The sequence below is a fragment of the Crocuta crocuta genome, unplaced genomic scaffold (assembly GCF_008692635.1).
Source record: "Crocuta crocuta isolate KB4526 unplaced genomic scaffold, BGI_CrCroc_1.0 scaffold118, whole genome shotgun sequence".
Classification (NCBI taxonomy): domain Eukaryota; kingdom Metazoa; phylum Chordata; class Mammalia; order Carnivora; family Hyaenidae; genus Crocuta; species Crocuta crocuta.
Genome location: NW_027551558.1, coordinates 9,138,263 through 9,157,686, shown reverse-complemented (window position 1 = coordinate 9,157,686; position 19,424 = coordinate 9,138,263). Strand labels below are relative to the sequence as shown.

Sequence of the window (19,424 nt, the reverse complement as noted above, 5' to 3'; positions counted from 1 at the left end):
AGAGGCCATATCCGTTGCCTGGTGGGGGTCAGGGGCCTGTGGAGGCAGGCTCTTGCTTCATCACACTGGTCCTCCTCTCGCCTCTGTTCTTAGCTTCCTCCTGTTCCCTGAGCCCTGTTCGCTTCCTGCCAGAGCCAAGAGCCTGGGGCCAGCCCTGCCCTGATCCTTTAGTCTTTCCAGGGGCTGAAGTACTGGGCCTGTGACAAGGAGAAAAACACAGTGTGATGGCCATGGCCCAGGTGGTAGCCACTGTCCCGCTCCCGCTCCCAGACTCTCCAGCATCAACATCCACTTCAGGCTCCTCGTGCCAGGTGCTGAACTGCAAGAGTCCTGTGGCTCCCAGTCCAAGAGAGGACACGGCAGGTCAACAGGCCACTTCACCACAGCACGTGAGTGCTCTGTCTGGGTTCCCTCTACTCACGGCTCAAAGGCCCAGGACAGTGTGAAAGGAAGGGGGGCCAGCCCTCTGACTTGGCCAGGCCACGAATCACTTCTTCTTTTCATGACAAACAGGCTTTTCCCCACCAGAGACTAGTGTGATCTAGTTCCTTGGGGATTGAGGGTGAGGTTGGCTCTCCACAGCTTTCTCAGAGACTTGTGAAATCTGAGACCCAAGCCACAGCCTGTGGCCAATGTGTCAGACCCAAGTCAGAGGTTACGGGAGGAAGGACAAGCAGAGAGAAGTCAGAAAACAGGCAAGTTGGGAGCCCAGGAGCATTGGGAAGATGGGTGGAGAAATTCTCACCAGACCCAGCCTGTCTCCATCAAGGGCTGGGGGCTAGGGGAGGGAAGAGCCCCTGAGCCAGCCGGTGCTGCCTGTCAGAGGGACAGAGGCCAGAAGAGAGGCTACCAGAGCAGGGCTTGGGCTGTGCTTAAGTGTGCAGGCTCGGGAGTCAGGCTGGATCTGTGCCCTGGTTCTGACATTTACATGCTGCCTGCCTGATGAGGCAAGCTATAACCTCTCAGTGACTCTGGTGAGCTTGTTCATCTGTAAAATGGGACCATAACAATACCTCTGTCTCATGGGGGCTATCTAGACTCCTAGAGAAAAGGGTCTTAGTTCAGTAAGTATTACCTATGAGTATTAGTACGTAGAGAGCTGGAGAAAATCAGGAGTGGAGGTTCTTGCTTCAGAAATTGGAGGGACCAGGGCAGACTGAGACGGTCCCTCCCTATAGAGTAGGAGGCCAGCCTCAGGCTTGCAGGACAAGTGGGCAGAGGGTAGACAGCTGGTGCCTCTGGTGCCCCTTCCTGGGCCTACTCACTGCTACTCCTCGCCCAGGCTCTATGCTCTTTAGGGTGAAGTTTTTCTTTGCATTTGCCCAGAAGTTGGGCTCTCTGTTTCTCCCTCACTACACCCCCACACTGGGCATTTGATTTTCTCTCTTTTTTTAAAAAGTATATGTATTTCTTTTGAGAGAAAGAGAGTGTGTGTGTGCGCACGCACATACACAAGTTGGGGAAGAGGCAGAGAAAGAGGGAGAGGGAAAGAGAATCCCAAGCAGGCTCCTCCTCAATGTCAGCTCAGAGCCTGCCTCAGGGCTCAGAACCCAGAACTGTGGAGATCTGACCTGAGCCGAAATCAAGAGGCCCCATGCTTAACCACTTAACCAACTGAGCCACCCAGGCGCCCCAGGACATTTGATTCTTGATAAGAATGATGAAGGTCCTCCAAGGCGGCTCCAACCCCCAGGCTGCCTTCTCCACCCATTTGCCAGTCAGGAGCTCAGGAGCTGCAGCGGGGGTGGACACGCTGCTGGCTCTGGGCAGCCCACCTGACCACTTCTTTCCCCTCCTAAGCTGGGGGTTGGAGGGGGCACCACCTGGGGTTGGCAGTGGGCCAGGAGCTCCTGCCAGCGGATATAGGTCTGGGCTGCCAGGTCCTTGAGTCTGGTCCAGTGCATGGCCTGGGGGCTCTCCCGGATATGGGTGCTGATGTGGCGGTCCAACTGCATGCACAGCAGCTGCAGCTCTCCCTGCAGGGGTGGGGTATGCATGGGGGAGGGTGTAGCATGGGCCAGGCCCATCCATAGTAGGGAAGGAGGGACAATGAAGTCAGAGAAAGGGAGGGAGAGATTATTTTTGAAATATATATTTTAAGTTTATTTACTTACTTTTGAGAGGGAGAGAGAGTGAGGGAGGGGCAGAGAGAGGAAAAGAATCCTAAGCAGCCTTCCATACTCAGCAAGGAGCATGATGCGGCGCTTGATCTTATGACAATGGGATCACGACCATGAGATGACCATGAGATCATGACTTGAGCAGATATCAAGAGCCAGATACTGAACCCACTGAGCCACCCAGGCACTCCGAGGGGGAAAGATCTGATGACTGCTCAGAAGTTGGGCAGGAAGGGGAGGAGAGGAACAGCTGCTGGGGGCTTGGGTCAGTATCCCTTAGGAATGCCCCGTGGGACACTGGGAGAAGGCAGGCACCTGGCTCCCCTGGCCCTCTTCTTTCTCAGCCTCCCACTCCTTGCAGCTCCTGACAGTGGGCGGGCCTCCATCTCGGCCTCTTGGGTAACTTACCCATTGGTCTGGAGTAATGTCCTGGCAGCTGACCACCACCCCGGCCAGTGTCAGAAGGCTATGGCACAGGTAGCAGACCTGGAAAGAAGAGAGAGAGACAGGCTTCCCTAACTCCGTCCCCTCCAGACTCCTGTTCCCAGGCCCAGTGGCCAAGGTTAGGGACTCAGCCCACCACTGGGCTTCCAGTGAGTTTCCAAGGAGGTGTCTTTAAGGAGGGCTATAGACCCACTCACTCAGAGCTCTTTCTATGATGAATGACTGTCCTCCCTTCATTCAGAAGAAGAAATCTAATCTCTGCCGTCCCGAAACCCATACGGCCAGTCAGCCTTGTCCTGGGGTCCCGGCATACTGGGGACCTGTCCACTCTGACCTCTGCCTGGGATCTGTGGCCCTGCTCCATTCCCTGAGGCACCCACCCATGCCAGGCGCCACCATTCACTATGTGGAGACATGGCCCCTGGGTGTCCAGCTTGCCCCCTGGCAGGACAACACTTGCACAGACAGATGTGCAGCCTTCTCTGGACAGTGAAACCACGTTGACCCGAGGAGGCAGGCCAAGAGAGGAGAGGCAGATGGGAGACAGCTTTGGTTAAGCATCTACACACCTTATCCTCCAACTCCTACCCTTACTTTTGCCCCCTGGACACTCAGGGTTGGAGGGGGGAGCAATGTGGAATGAGGACAAAGGCCAATTGCATCAGATCAGGGAATGGTTTGATCCCTGGATGCCCTTGGACTCCTCTGCTGCCCATTCATTTACGGGACATTCACCTGCTGTGCAGACCAAGTGAGGCACAGGGAGGACCCTCAAGGACAGGCGTGGCTTCTGAGTAAAACAGCCTGCTCTTGGCACTCTGAACTCCTGTCTGTGGGCAGCCCCTTCTCCACTCAGAGGTGCCTGTTGCCTTGTCCCCTTCAGACTCCTATGTCTAAGATAGGGAGGGTGGCAGGAAACAACCCCACTGTTGTGCCTGTGGCTGATAACTAACTGAGGCTGAGCTGGGATGGGAGAGGCGGGCTCCAGAGACGGGCAGCAGGGCTTAAGCACGGTGATAACACGGCTAGAGCTCAGAACCAGCCCAAGACCCCCCCGGGCCCCCACTTTCCCTCTCTATACCATCCTCCTCTCTTAGAGTATCTGGAGGTGCCCCAGAAACAGCAGCAGCCACTCTGCACAGATCCAGGAGCCTTCTTAGGGCAGAGGCCAGAACCACTTTTGAGGGCACCATGGTACCACGGAGTACCGTCTTGTTGAACTCAAATACTACACTGCAAAATCCCAAGAAGGGAAGCCACCTACCCCTCCCCTGTAGCGTCTAATGTGCCCGGGGCCCAGCCTGTTCTTCAGCATGACAGCTGAGGCCCACAGGTTGGGCGACACCATACAATGCAGGCAGGGAAAAGACACAGTGGGGAAAGCCAAGGGGACCCCCCAGTGTGCCTTCCGGGCAGTGCTGCCCCAGGTTGGGCAAGATCCAGTTTCTAAGCCAGCTGCTCCTGTCAGATCCTGCAGCTGTCTGTGCCTGAATCCCCCAGCTGGGCTGGCTTGTCAGTGAGCTTGCCTGCAAGCCGGTGCTTCCCACAGGCTCCCCTTCCCCAGCCTGTCCTGGTCTTAAGGAGGTCCACAGCATTCAGAACATTCAGAACTCTTTCTAACTCCTCAGCCTTGGCAAAAAGCTCATGCCGCCCCCACTGCCCCCATAAAGCAGGCGCAGGCCTGTGTGCCAGACACTGTACCTTGGCTAAAACACAGCCACAAACACTTAGACATTAGAAAAAGATACTTCAGAGGCACCCAGGTGGCTCAGTTGGTTAAGCATCTGACTGAGGCTCAGGTCATGATCTCACAGTTTGTGGGTCCCAGCCCCACGGTCGAGCTCTGTGCTGACAGCTCAGAGCCTGGAGCCTGGTTTCCATTCTGCGTCTCCCTCCCTCTGTGGCCCTCCCCCACTCATGCTGTCTCTCCCTCACTCTCAAAAATAAACAAACACAAAAGAAAAGGATACTTCAGGAAGGCAATCATTTGGTCAACAAATAATAAATCTTAGCTTCCCCATGGATCAAAAGGAGAAAGTGTCCTTCTAGGTTTTCTTGGTGGGGGAGGGGTGCTATGCAGCTCAGAAGGCTTCAGGGAGGAAGTGACTAAGCTAGGAGAGGCCTCAAAGGAACAGCAGGATCTGAGGTGAAGATGGCCCTGCAGGGGTGGTGGCTGGGCTAAGATGACAAAACCAGACTGATCCCAGGGCTGATGCAAGAAACAGAGGCAGGATACACTGGGGGACTGATCACCAGGTGGCTGGCTGGGCTGGAGTGGGGGGACAGAGGGGACATCCTGAGGATAGGGCTGGGCCCAGAGAGCCTGGACAATGAGCAGTAAAGGCCATTCAAAGCTCTTGAGCAGGGAGGTTAGGCTGTGGGGAACAGACTGCCCCCAATTCCACCAGGGAAGGAGGCACTAAATCAGTTTTTATGGAATTCACTAGAGCGAAAATGTGGCTCTCTCTGACAGAAAGGATTATAGGATGTGAGAAAGAAGCCCACCGACCCAATCAAAGGAGGGACGTGGAGACTCCGAGCACAGTGAAGCAAGACTTTAATCAACATTCTTGCAAGAGCAGGTGTGTGACAGACAGGCACACTCGGGGCACTTACAGCAGACTATTTATCTCCTAGCATGCGAGCCCCTCCTGCCGTTCCTCATTGGCTGAGTACTACAGAGGTTACAGCCTTACCCAGATGTCACCTATGCTCATGTAAGGCAAAAAGCAGTCTGATTGGAACAACTGTATGTTCCTTGAGGTGATGCAGAGACTTTCAGTCCTCCTCCCTTTGTTCTCTGGAGCATGTTCATTGCAAAGCCTGCGAAAATAAGTCTGCAAAACGGTGAGGGGACGAACCTGGAAACGTCTAAGGGTTTGGGACTCCATTGCTGGCTGTCGGGAAGTGGGGTTCTACATATTTCCAATAGGTTGTAAACCTGTTAAGTAGACAGCACAGCTTTTATTTGGTATTTCTGAAAATGAGTCATCTCCCTTCTCACATAGGACACTCTTCATCTTTTCTAAGGTTATTTTTCTAAAATGTATGTTCTTTATTCGGATAACCCAAATACAATTAAATTTTTAAAATTAATTTTAAATAAGACAATACCAGTTATTATTGACTGGTCCTTTTGGGTTTAGGGTAGAGAGACATGACCCTGAAAAGGAGCAGTGCTCTTAGGACTGAGGCCCCTCTTTGAGAGGGCACTGAACAAGCTGCTAGTGAGAGTTGCCAAAGAAAATATCCAAGGGCCACAGAGCCATGGGCTGGTCAGGGGAAGGCCGGGAAAGACGCCTATCTGAGAGATCTCTGCATTTCAGAGGCCTCTGTACTGTGTACAAAGCCCTGGGCTAAAAGGGATCTTGGAGCCACTCTGGAATTGGTACAGAGGACAGTCTCTGCCCCAGGAGGTTTCAGGCAATCTTGCTCCCCCTTCATTCCCCCAAAGAATCTATCTTCTAGGAGGGAGGTGGAGTGAGGGTGGGTCCAGGATCTGAGGAACACCCTGGCGGAAAATCTGTGCAGTGGGGGATTTAGTGAGAGAAAAGAGCAGCCTGGGAGTACGTGTGTGCGTGTGTGGGTTTCACAACTTGAGTCTTACGCTGATTCCCATCACTGAATCTAGAGGGAAAATCCCAGGAAAACTATTCTGAACATGTGTTTTTTTGCGGGGAGGAGGCAGGAATAAAAAGAAGGAAATGGTAGTCCTGAAGATAGGCCTCTGTTAACCACATTTTAGAAGCTTATTTCCCAAACCTTGCCCATTACCTGCAAGGAGGGCTGAGTGCATTTCTTCCTTGAACTTAGAAGTGATCCCTTGGACCTTTGAGGGGAGGCCCTTTCAAGGAAGACTTTGATCCAGCGTAAGGGGAGGTGATTCAACGGGTGCATAGAAATCGCCACAAAGACAGCAGTTTTTATAGTAGTATTTTTGGAAAAGAAAGGTTTCATACAGTATGGGAAGCGCCCAGCCCATCTGGACCTCTCCCTCCCCGGAGACCCACCTGTGAACCAGGCTTTGAGGACAGGTAAGAGACAATCTGAGCTCATCCAGAAAAAGGGACAGACAGTGGCACTGGGTGCATGCATGGCTTCTGCTGAACACCACCCTTCCCAGACTCCTCTCTCTTGCCCTGTTCTGTGAAGGTTCCAGAAGCAGACATTAGCAGAAACTGGGGCTCTGGCTAGGAAGGAGGGGGCTGCACCTGAGCCTCCTTCCTCTGAGACGCAGGCCCTGGGCACCAGCAGGGGTGGGGAAAGCGGGCCCTTCTCCGGAGTATGGAGGACGCAGAGTAAACAGCCAGGTGTGTGAGCTGCGTTTCCTGCTCCAGTCACACCATGGCCAGCTCCTGAACTTAGCAAGCCCGTTCCTGTCCTGGCTGACACCACAGAGACATGGGGCTGTCTGCCCTTTCAAGACAGGGAAGGGAAGTTGGGCCAGGGCCATGTAGCAGCTGGGCGGGTGCACGGAGATGCCAAGGCCCCCTGCCTGCTCCCATTTCCTCCACAGCTGGAAACGCAAGGTGGCCCTTTCCTCAGCCTGAGGCACTTCCAATTCCCTAAGGGTGTGTGTGTGCCTGAAGGGGGTAGAAGTCAATGTGGTTTCAGGGTTAAAGCGCAGTGCAGAGACACTCCTTGGGGGTGGGGGTGGGAGGTGCTATGCTTCTCCAGCCTTCAGGATCTGAAGAATGGGCCCTCACCAGCTCAGGTGGCACAGCTCCTCCCCCCACAGGGTGTCAGTGGAGGCTGGGAAGTCCCTATGGAAAATTGAATTTAGGGAAACCTCAGTCAGCAAGTTGGGGAAAGGCAGAGTCTGAGAGCAAAGAGTGAGACGTGCCTGAACCCAATGCGGACACGATGAGACTGTCCCCTGCCAGCAAGGCCTGTAGCTTTCGTTTTCTGGGTCTCTCCCCAGAGTGTGGCGGGCCAACTTTTCTGGGAAGTTCTTTGCTGTGCAGTATGCCTCCTTCCTGGCTCTAGAGCCTGAAGGCAGGCCCTGCCCTCCCCCTGGGAAGGAGGACAAGGATGAGAGATAAGGCCTGTCACCCTCCCAGGAGGAGGGGAAAGTAGATGGCTCCTTTTTCTGATCCAGCTAGTTCTGACCCCGGGAACCATCAGCCAAGTCTCCATTTGTAGCACTTTCGTCACAAGACGAAAGGAAAAAAGGGTGAACATTTCCCAGGAACTTCATCCTTTAGAAAATTCCCCTCCAGCTAATGCCAAGGGAGAAGGCTATGGCCTGGGTTATTTACACACACACACACACACACACACACTGGGCAGAAAAGAGGCAGAGGATCTCCCAGGAAGCCACTCGCTCTGGCCAGAACATTATGGTTTCTCCCGCCTCTAGTCACGATCAAGGATCCAGGCTTACCCTAGGCAAGTCTCCAAACCAAGCCCTCCGGAGGCTGCCAGGCAGGGTGGGCATCCTGTGGGAGCAGATTCTGGGGCAGCTGCTGGGGTGCTGGGGGTGGGGCATGGGGAACAAAGTCTGACTCAGGAACACCTGCTGGGGAAAACCAAGACTGACCCAAAGGACATGGCCTCCAGGAAGCTGGCCCTGAATGCCTACGGCTACCAGCTACCCTGCCTGGGATGCCAGGAGCCCAGAGCAGCCTCCTTTGCTGTCTCCTCTCTATGCTCACAAGACCTGCATTCAACTGCAATCTGGCTAGGCTGCTCTCAGCTCTGTCCGGGGGGCCTGACGATGGACCCCAGGGGGAGAATTCTGCACAGGTCACAGCACTGTCACCCGTCGGTCCACTCACAGCTCTTGCTAGGTTGGAGACAGATGCACGCACACATGCTGCAGGTCTAGAACTAATCTAGTCTGGGAAAAGCTGAAGCAGCACTGCTCTACCAGGGCACAATTCAGACCCAAGGCTAGGGCTGGGCCTCCACGAATTCTCTTTCTTTCTTTTCTAAATTAAATTTAAACCTACACCACCACTTCAGAGTGCCCTGACCCAGCAGGGCTCCCAGAGAGGCCTGATGATTCTCATTTTGAGCAGATGTGGAAGCTGAGCTTGGAGAGGTCCCCCAACTACATAACCGTCTCCAGGAAGGGTTAGGTCTGAAGCAGATGTCTGCACTCTCTCCCTAAGGCTGAACAAGCTCTGTGCGTGTGTGTTTTTCATAAAGGGGAGTTAACACTGAAGACACCCCCTTTCAGAAAGAACAGCACTGCACATTGGGGCCCAAGAGCCTGCTCATGGTAGGACCAGGAGAAGATGAGACTGCACCCCTGGGACAGGGAGCAGGGCCCCAAGCCTGAGCCCCAGGGGCATGGTCCGGGCAGTCTACCACAGGATGGGCAAATAACAACAATAATTAGTAACGAGTAATCCTAAGGTAGGGCCACCTGTAGGCCCCAGGCCAAGAGCCTTAGCCTGGTGAGAGCGCCAAACCCTGTCCAGCTGGTACGTCCACAAGAACACAAGATGAGAGGGGATGCGTTTTTGTAGGTGAATCCCGTCTGGACAGGTCCTGGAGTGTGGCACCTGCCATCACCTCTAGGATGCTATTTCTTCCCTGTGCCCACAAGCAAACCACATGACATACTCCCCTTGCTCATGCTGCTACTGCTCCAAGGTTACTCCCTGACCTCGGCTTGTGCCAGCACTAAAGCAGCAAGCAGAGGGCTGTGCCCAACGGAAAGCTGAGTTTGGAAGATATTCTGGCCAGGACAGGTCATGGGTCATAAGTCCTACCAAGAAGGAAATGACAAGGATGCATGACTGTTAATTAGGAAATGAGACAGGGCCGCAAGGCCTCTTCCTCACCCAGCATCTCTGAAGGCACAGAGCTGAGAGGCCAGACAGCAGAAGTCAAAGGCAGGGTCCCTGCCACACTTACCCTTGAGCGTACAAGGCCAGGCAGTTGATTCTGTAAATGGAAGTGCGGGTGTAGGCACAGGAGTGGGTGGAACCCAAACGTGGAGCAGAGATGAGGCCAGTTGAGGGTGATGGGAGACATGCCAGCAGAGTTTGGACAGGAACCGGACTTCTGGCTCAGCTGTGGGGATCAGCCACTGCCTAGAGAGCTGCTCTCAGGTCCCCGCTGGATGGATGGGCAGGCAGTGTCCATGGAGACTGCTGAAGGATCTTGGTGGCCTAGCATGTGCCCACCTGCTCAGATTCCTCAGAATATGAGCCTCTTACCCGGACTTCTGGCTGTCCAGAGAAAATACTCACACTTCTCTGCCCGGGGTCAGAAACTCAAGACCCAGAGACTCAAGATCCTACACCCAAGACAGACAGAGGAATTCTAAGCTTTATCCCAAACTGGACCCTGAGCAGCCCTGGCCACCTACTCTTGGCACTGAGGATGGGGAGGGAACTGGGAGCCCCTGGCACAGTGGAGCAGGAGTAGGAAAGAGATGGAGTTGGGACAAAAGCAGAAAGACTGGGGGCTTTTAATTCCTGTGGATCTGCTACAGGGAGGTTATCTCAAAGCATCTGACCCATTCCTGTGTCCTCTGGTGGGAGGAATGAGGGGCTGTAGGCAGACCATTGCTAGACTGCTCCCACCCAGCCCACCCTTCCTTTCTGGTTTCCTGCTGGCCGTGGGGGGTAGGGGAGATGACAAGGGGGGATTGGCTGGCTCTTCCTGCTCCTCCAGCTGGGATGAGAGACCCTGACCCCAGGGGTATGTGGACCGGAAACCCAGTTCTGCTGACTACCCAGAGAAGGACAAGATTCTCACTGCTAATGTTTGAGAACTGAGGGCCGGTCATGCACATGCATATCAGTATGTGGGATGCCAGTGTTGGAGGGAGCCACTGAAACCAGCCAGGGTGTTGGCATGGCCAGCTTCCAGGGGCTGGAGAGGCTGCAGAGAGTAGTGACCTCCTCAAAAACCGTTTCCTCAAAAGCTTCTGCTCTTTCTTATCTTTCTCTTTCACTCACTGAACTGGTGAGTTCACCTGGTGTGCTGAAGTGGGAAGAACCTAGAAAGCACTGTCCTTATACTTCCCACAGATACTGGAGAGTAGGGCCATTACCCACGGCTGCAGACCAGGCCATGAGCATCTAAGGTTTGGGGGTACTCAGCATCCTGCTCCCTCCTTTATCAGTGTCCCAGCCTCCCATTCCCTATACTGCATGGTGATGACTTAGAAGGCACTGTTCCCTAGAATGTAGGGCCCAGGAGAGACCAGTGGGAGGGGCTGGATGCAGGGGAAGTGGGAAAGGGTTCCTCCCAAAGGCTGCCATTTCAGGGCCGCCATTTCAGTGGGAGCAGTGGGATGCGGCTGAGATTGACTCTGGACCCGATCCTCAAAGCTCACTCTACTTAGCTGTGTGAAGCAATGTGTGGACAGGCCATGGGACAAATGAACCGACTGTAATGACCATGGGAATCCAAGTACAGGGAAGACAGGCCAGGCACTGGCGGGAAGAAGGAACAGCAGGAACAAAGAGAATGGAGGCTTGACATCTCACATTTCCCAGGATTTCTGGGAAAGATGTCCCCTGCCTGGAATCAAATGGTGTGGTTTGACTTGCAGTAGGAAAGCTAAAGGCAGGAAGTAGGGTCTGCTGACAGAGGGGCTGAATGTGATGGGACAGGCACTCAGGATTGCCTTTTCTTATGTGAGAATGGGAGGAAGACAATCACAGGGTAGTCTAGGAGGACTCAAAAGATGAAGAGACAGAGTGTCAGGCCAGAAGCAGATGAGTCACCCTGCATGGGGTATGGGATGGGCCTGAGGGAGGGACCCCCATGGTCGCAGAAGGGCTGGGCCTGGGGCAGAGAGCAGGTTCAGAAGCTGCCTGAAGAATCCAAGCCTGCCCTCCTCCCAGCTTTAATTCTGTCACTTCAAGCCCTGCTCATACACTTGCAAGGAAGCCAGAGTTCCCAGGACCCAAACAAGGATGGTTTGGGCCTGGGCCCCATGTGGCCATCAGATGCTCAGAAGTAGCCATTCTGAAGAGGCAGAACAGCCTCCTAGGTGGGTGTGACCTGGGACTGATGCTTGGATCACCCCTTCGGGTCAGCTTCCCAGAGGCCATCTCTTTGAGGTTTATTTCAAAAAGATGTTTAATGTTCCTTGGAGTAAGTAAGGAGGAACCGACTACAGACTAGGCAGGAAAGAACTCAGGATTCTTGAATATCTGTTTTCTGTTTCTTTTTTTTAATTTATTTTGAGAGAGAGAGAGAGATAGAGTGTATGTGTGTGTGTGAGCGCAGGAGCAGAGAGAGAGGGAGAGAGAGAATCCCAAGCAGGCTCCTCACTGTCAGCACAGAGCCCCATGTGGGGCTCACACTCATAAGCCGTGAGACCACGACCTGAGCCAGGATCAAGAGTGAGACACTTAACTGACTAAGCCACCCAGGTGTCCTTTTGTTTTCTGTTTCTTACAACTAGTTGGTTTCTTCCTAACCCACCCTAATCTTGCCCTGACCAAGGTCTCCAGCCCTGTGGGTATGACTCTCCCTAAGGTGTAGGGTGAGGGGCAGGAAATAAGGATGGGCACCTGCAGGTGAGAAGGTGGGGAGTGTGGGGGGGAGGGAGAGGCTCCTGTTCTACCTGTGCTTCTGGGTGAGCCAGAGTGAGGGGCCTGTGCTCCAGCCAAGCCTGAGGGGGTATGAGCTGCTGGGGCTTAGCGGCACCCTTTCTGCCCACTCCCCACAACCTCCCAAACCACACCCCAGTCTCTCAGGCTGCTCTTGGCAGGGTTACCGACACAGGGACAGACCAGCTGCCTTTGCAGCAGGAGCAAAAGCAGTAAAACTTGTTTGTCAACGCTATTAACACAGGGGCACACCACAAAGATATAAAGACATCCACACAACACATATGCACACAGGCATACACGCATGCACCCAGACACAGACACACAAACACAAACACACAGACACACACACACACACACAAACGGGCAAGCCCACACCCTCTGCAGAAGATGTGCAGAGACCCAGGAATGAGCTCAAAGGAGTCTGGTGGGCCAGGGCAGAGTCTGTTTACCAGAGCATCACTCAAGCTTGGAGCGCTCCCCCGCCCCCACATAAAATCAACTCTCTACACGCACACTTCTCTAATACACAAGCCATCCCCAAGCCTCACACGCACAGAGCCAGACAGCCAGCGCTGTGTATGGTGAGGAAGCTGGCTGGAGCTACCTGCAGTCTTCAGGCTTGCTTTGGGTGGTGGGGCCTCCCGCAGCGCCTGCCACCCCCCGGGGGGGAGATGAGGACCATCACAGATGCAGAGCCCTCAGTAGGCCCCACACTGCCCACCCCACAAGGACACTCATCAGGCTGCATGGAGGACATGCCCAGGAGGACGAGACAGGAACCCAGCTCCTGGTGCCTCAATGCAGCCCCAACTCTGGGACATCTCCCTTTGTGGACGTCTGTTTTCTTCCCAATGACAGTTGTGTCCAAGATGCCAAATTTATCCAAACTGGGGAAAATCTTATACACCACTATAAAGATTCTGGTTCTGTAGACCTTCCAAAACCCCAGGGGAAAAAATGGAACAACAAAAGTTCCTTCACTACAGCAAAGGGCTGGGTGAGAGGTTGGGGGGGGCGGCGGGGAATAAGAAACAGCAGGAAAGTGTGGTAAATAGAAACAGAACATACAATGGCAGGTCTAACAAGACCAAAACATCAATAATCTCAATAAAAGTGAATAGGCCAACACTCTGAGGTTAGGCAGAATGCAGCTAGACAAAATCTGACCCAAGATGGTCCACGGAAGTCAGCTAAAAGGAAACTCCTGGTTCTGGGTTAGAAGCTGAGTGGTTCGCTTTGAGGGGACGGCAGCAAATCACATNGGGGACACTGGTCTCTTACTGAACTTGTACCCAAGGACCAAAGGGAGGCACTGGGAGGCCAGCTCTCTGGAGCTGCTTCCTGCATGAAAACATCCTCTCCACCTCTCTCAGCTGAATGGGCACAGCCTCTCCAGGGGCTTGTCTCAGACCCCCATGCCTCACTCCGGGCTTCATGTTTATTCTCCTCAGGGAGAGCCCTGCTCAAACCCGGTGAGCACAGGGCCAGTGATAACCACCAAGGGGCCAACCAATCCTTCCTTCATCGAGAGCACTTCAGATTGCTGGATGTGTTCTAATCACCTCGTTAGGAAGCAGAATTCTTCCTTCTTTTTTTGTCAGAATTTCCTATTGGACACAAGCTCTGCCATGATTTGCTAGGACACTTTGTGCCCTGACCCATCTAGGACAAACAGCCAGGGCAGGAGCCCTCCCGTGGCCTCCCCTCCGGCCTCCCTGCAGGGCTGCGGCAGGACCATGTTGCTGCTTTTTGTTGTTCTTGGTGGTTAGCTTTCCCAGGCAGCAATCTCACTAGCTTATAATTACGAACAATGTGCCCTCATTGGTTCTCTCACAGGCAGGTAACACTTCTGAAGTCAAGGACCTCCGTCACGAGAAGTGCAGGCTATAAACCCTTGTGGCCTTATAGACACAAGGACTCTAAGAGACAAGGCGGCTGACAAGCAGAGGCTGGTCAGAGAGCACGCGGAGGGAGGGAGGCTTGGAGAAGCGGGGCAGGAGGCTGGATGGCCAGAATGGGGTGGCAGAAGAGAGTTCAGGGAGGGGGAGAGGAACTCAGGTTGCATTCATTCATTCGTTCCTTCACTCATCTAGTGCCATGCCCTCCCGAGAAGCCCCGGCTGTGCCCGTGGTCCAGCTGGGGACATCAACAAGTAAAGGGTCAACTGCAAAGCCACAGGGTAAGTGAGAAGAGAAAGTCAAGCCCTGGGGCACCAGTCAGCAGCACTCCCAGCCTCGGGAGGACAAGGCAGGGAGGGGAAGAAGGCTGGGAGCTTCCTAGGAGAGGGAGGAGACTGGGCCAAACCACGCCCCGCCCCCTGCAAAGGAGGGGGTGGGGAGAGCAGGGGGAGGGGAGCCTGGCAGAAGTGTTTATCTGTAGGGCTGGAGGAGGGCAGTCACCCAGCCTCTCACAGGAAATCTCCCAGACTGGGGGGTGAGCAGGGCCCGGGGGGATGGGGCTCAGCACTGCTGCCCCAAGGGCTGGGAAAGTCCTATTTCCTCCAGGTTAGGTTGCCTGGGGCCATGCTCACTCTGGCCTCAGTTTCCCCACTGTGTCTGGAGAGAAAGAAGCCAAAGACTTTGAGCTCTAGGGATGAAAGGCTCAGCCCAGGCCCAGACCACCACTCCCTGTAAAACAGGGCGGGTGACGCTGCTGCTCTTTTTGGCTGGTGAGTAGCCTGATCACCTTTGAAGATGAAACATCCTTGGGCCTAATGAGGAGTCAGTTGGCCAAGGTGGGAGCAGGGCTGGGCTGTGGGAGCCGGGAACCTGCCCCACCTGGCCCCTCGTGGTCAGCACAGCACCCGCCCAGGGGGACAGGAACTCTTCCCATTTCTGTGCAGACCCGCGTGCCGGAACCAGCCCCACCTCCTCCCCTTCCCAGGCCAGTGCCCTTTCCCTCCTCTGCTCCAGGTCAATCCTAGGTGGGCTCAAGCTGCAGCAAAGGCCTTGGAGAACTGCATTGGCCTCATGTGTCCCCTTCACTTGCCCTCAGACCCATGTGCCCACTTCGCTGCCCTGGGCTGGGCCAACACCCTAACCCTACACTTTTGGGACACCCTGCTGAGACATACCATCCCCTCCATGTTTCCAGGCCAACGGGTCATTTCCAATATGGCACCTGACAAGGGGGACACAGCTCCCTTTATATGCATGAGAACAGTGCTCAAAATAAAGGATCCCCTCAGCCCGCTTCCTCCTCTTCTTTCCTGGTTGCTGAAAAGACAGTTGCTACCAGATGGGCTCCGAAAAGCAAGGAGCCAAGTGGAAGCCTTTGGCTTGGCAGGCCTAAGTCTGCTGGGTGCGGTCACAGGGTGGCCTCCAAAGTGTCTGCAACGCACACTCCTCGCTGGGCAGATCATTTCCGCTACCACTGCCCCTTCTTCCTCTCTCCTTTTTCCTTCCCCTAGCCCAGCCTGGGCCCTGCCTGCCCCTTGTGTCCTGCTCAGACAGACCCTTCCTGCCCATGGGCTGACCCCACCTCCCTTCTAGAGGCCCTGGAACATCCAAACACAGCCTCCACAACCAGCTCATTTCCTAGGAAATAGATGGGGAACGAGAGCAGGGCAGGCACACAGCTCACATTCTCCTGGAAGGCAGGCAACAGCCTCGTAAATGCACTAATGTTAGGCACAGCTAAAAGATAACCTTACCTACATGTTCCAGAAGAGGCACATACACCTGGGATTATCATATCTTCTTAATGGTTCATTTGTGTTCATTAAGTAAATTAATTCATTTATCTGATTTGCAAAGCAATGCCCAAAGGGTGGACTTCTGGATCATCAACACCCAACCTCCGAGTGAGATTTGGAATTACCACGTTCCTAAATTAGGAAGATCTCTATCTCTACTCTTCATCCCTCGAGGGATAGGGGAGCTCACTGAGATACACACAACCCCCACCCTCCCCACCTCCCAGAGCCAGGCTTGGGGCTCCCACTCGGAAGCCCCTATACCCCTATACCACTGCCCCTGCCTGACGTTCACCCCAAGGGTCCATAGGCCTCATTATTCCAAACCCCACAACCTGCAGACTCCGGGTACCTCTTTGCCCCAGATTCCCAGCAAAGCATGGCTTTTGGGAAAGCTGGGCAATGTTTGGGAAGTCAACTAAGAAGAACTGAGGGAAGACCAAGGCCTCAGTCTCAGTGGCAACCACAGCGAATAACAGGGAGGAGGCACCCAGCTCTGCTCTAGGAACGCAGAATGGCTGTCACGTCTCGACATTCCCTCCCAGCCCCACTTCCCTCACTAGCATTATTTTAGCCCCTGCATCCTCTCTAAACTGTGCTGTAAGACAACAGAGCACCCCACAGCTAGCAAATCCATATGGGACCATAAAGAATGCAGCAAAACCCAGGAGCAGGGCCAGGGTGACTCGTGCCTGTGCACACAGCGCCCCACTGAGCCTCTGTGAGGGGCACTGGCAAGGGCTCTAATGACTGGCTATGCGGGGATGGTGAGCACCTCCTACCAGAGGAAGGCAGCCCGCTGGAACTGTAAAGGCCCTGGGGTTTTAGGAGGACTGGCAGCAAGAAGGCCCTAGAGGCTTGCAGTGTGGACAGCTCTGCCTTCCCCTCTACCGGGCGGTGTGGCGCCCTGGCTGAGGTAGGCAGGTGCTGTGTGCTCACCTTGTGGTCTAGTTCAGCACTGGTCTTTGGCTGTTGCTCCTGGCAGGGTGGCAAGGTCTCAGAGCCCAGATACTGTCTGAGGGATGATGGCCTCATGAGGCTCAGGAGCTGGCCGAGCAAAGACAGCTAGGGAGGAGAAGAGAGGCCGTCACACAGTGGGTGCCTAGGACACTCGGCTGGCACTAGCAGGTCAGCGCGTGGGCTCTGGCGCCAGACCACCAGCTTCCACGACGTGGCTCCACCTCTCACTGACACGCTGTGTGGCCTCTTGGAGCCCAAGACAAAATGGAGACAACCACACACCCTCTTCCCAGGAGAGGAGGCCCATGCATGCACATGGTGCCTAGCACAGGCTCAGCCTTCCCTTAAAGGAACGAACTAAGATCTCTGTAGGCTGGCTGTTTGATCCACTTCCCTGGAGCAAGCACTCGGGGCTGGAAGAACGAAGGCCAGCAAAGAGGGCAAGATCCTTCCCACTCGGAGCTGCTGCTCAGGCCTCTCGTGTCTGTCTCTTTGCTGAACTTGCTGTGGGGATTGGAGAGGCTTACACAGGAGCAGAGGCCGCCCCCTCTAATGACTGCGCTCGCTCTACATCTTTCTGCCTGCCCCCGTTTCTCCGCCCCCGCCCTTTTCCTTCCAGGGGATTTTAAAGCAAATCCAAACATTGTATCATTTTACCCATAAAGAGCTTCTAACCGAAAAGGATAAGGATTTCTCTCCCCAGCATGGTCACAGCATCATTCTCCTGCCCAACAAAATTACCAAGAATTCCTTATGTGGTCTCACACCATGTTCAGTTTTCTCTGATTGTCTCAAAGACATCTTCACCAGTTGGGCTGTTGGAATGGGGATTCCCCACAAGGTCCACACGCTGCATTTGGTTGATATGTCACTTAATCTGCCAGCCGCCCCACCACCCGTGTAAACTGCATTCCCCCCTGCACAAATGGGAGTGCCCCCACCCCTCCCAGAATCAGGGCCCCACAGGTGTCTGCAGTGAGCCACTCCTGGCCCAGGCCCTGCACCTGGTTTGGGCAGCCTGGGCTCAGCTGCTGCCCTGGAGCTAACTTGCGGCCAGAGGCAAAAGGCAGGCAGTTCCTGAGTCCTTGGCCCCACTGGGGCCATGTGTGACTCTGGGAAAGGGGGGCTGCTGATCAAAGAAGCAGAGCCAGGGGAGTTCACAGAGGCACCGTCTTTTTAGATGAAGCAGGTGTAGGCTGGCCAGAAGGACTTAGGCCTGAGCCCCTGACCCGGTTCCCTGCTTGAGCCCAGCCTTGCCTGGCACACCTGGCTTCCTCCCCGCCCCGCCCCGCCGACTCACCCGCAGACACCTGCTCAGCACCTCAGCCGGCCACAGGCTCAGACAGCCCACAAGAGCAGCTGGGCTGAGGGCTAGGAGACAGGCCTGAGGCCTTGGCTCCTGGATGGGGGCCAGGTCTTCTTGGCCTAGTGTCTCATCCCTTTAGGAAGGGAGAGGAGGAGGCAGGGAAAGAGGAAAGAGGAGAGAGAGAGAGAGAGAGAGAGAGAGACAGGGAAAGACAGAAAGAGAGAGAGAAGGTTCTGGGCGAAGAGAGGCACCATCTGGAGCTTCACCAAAACCAGAGCCGTGCTGTTTGGCTCAGGCCTTGCAAGGCTGGGGATAGTTTCCAAAAGGGCCCTGCCTGCTCGGGGATCACAGCTGTGCAAGCACAGGGGCCAGGCTCTGCAGCCCACACCCCCAGAAGCAGTCCTCAGGCAGCCAGCCTCGCCCCAGGACCCTCCCTGTACAGGAGCCAGGGCTGGGGCAGGGCACACAACTGCAGCGCCATAGCTCCTATGTTTTTCCTCCCCGTGAAAACGGCTTCGCCCTGCTCAGCGCAGCAAGCTGTGGCCTTCTGATTGCTTACCCTCTTTTGTTTCCAGCTCTGGCAGCCACACCCCTCGCGGGGATAAGGGCATATTTGGACCGTGTGCATCCCAGCAGGGCCGGGACCTGACATTGCACCGCCCCACCTCACCCCCACCGCTGGAAGCTGTCTCCGCAAACACTCGGCCCATGAGGACAGACACCTCCAGGCAAGAGGCAAATGATCACCCAAGAAGGCAGGCCTCCACTGGTCTCGTCAGTCTGCCTGGAAGGAGGAGGGGGAAGAGGAGCTCCAGCCGGGCATCTGTCCGCATGGCTGGTCACTCCCGTGCCCGGACCCTGGCAGTGCTTCTATCTGCCCCGTGGACAAGGCCAGGGTCTTAAGTGTCAGCCCTAGAGGCCCTGCTGCTCCCTGCAGCCTGTGTCTGACTGGGCCTTCTGACCAGGCACGCACAGCTGCCCGTCTCCCTTCCAGCCCCAGCTCCCTGTCTACGCTGCCGTCCACACCACCCACCCCTCCCGATCCCCTCGCCCTGAACTACTTTTGTTTCCTGTCACATTTACCACCTCCTAACATGGCATGTAATTTACTTGTTTATTGTGTTTATTACCTGTCCCCCCTCCCTCACTAGAAGGTAAGGCCTCCTAGGGCAAGTTTCGTTCACTGCAGCATCCCCAGCTGTGCAGCACAGCACCTGGCGTGCGGTGTAGGTTTCATTAGCACTCATTAAACAAACGAATGAACGCAGGGCAGGGCAGGACTGCAGCCAGCCTCTCCCTAGGAGATGCAGACCCTTGTCCTCCTCCGTTTTGGCCACTTAAAGCCCATGTTCTCCAGACTCCAAAGTGGAAGA

The 19,424-nt window shown here is 54.9% G+C and overlaps 1 protein-coding gene and 1 long non-coding RNA gene across 6 annotated transcripts in view; one reads left to right on the top strand and one right to left on the bottom strand.

The window, feature by feature from the left end:
- Positions 1 to 6: 6 nt before the first annotated feature.
- Positions 7 to 19,424, bottom strand: part of FAM178B (family with sequence similarity 178 member B) — a 113,539-nt gene continuing 94,121 nt past the window's right edge. The window contains exons 14-17 of one of the 4 annotated variants that reach the window (XM_077749237.1): positions 16,725 to 16,850; positions 2,529 to 2,606; positions 1,824 to 1,976; positions 7 to 197 (exon numbers count right to left, since the gene is read on the bottom strand). In XM_077749237.1, the coding sequence (XP_077605363.1) occupies positions 168 to 197; positions 1,824 to 1,976; positions 2,529 to 2,606; positions 16,725 to 16,850 (387 nt within the window). In that variant the 3' untranslated portion in view covers positions 7 to 167. Of the gene's footprint in view, positions 198 to 1,529; positions 1,977 to 2,528; positions 2,607 to 16,724; positions 16,851 to 19,424 lie in introns of those variants that run through there. The other 3 variants (XM_077749239.1, XM_077749235.1, XM_077749238.1) reach the window with 3 other exon arrangements.
- LOC144219268 (uncharacterized) lies at positions 211 to 19,160 on the top strand. 2 transcript variants are annotated; one of them, XR_013331350.1, is made up of 3 exons: positions 211 to 389; positions 14,185 to 14,270; positions 18,627 to 19,160. It is a non-coding gene; the product is annotated as an uncharacterized LOC144219268 (long non-coding RNA). The 2 variants fall into 2 exon arrangements; XR_013331351.1 differs by lacking the exon at positions 211 to 389 and adding an exon at positions 6,311 to 6,598.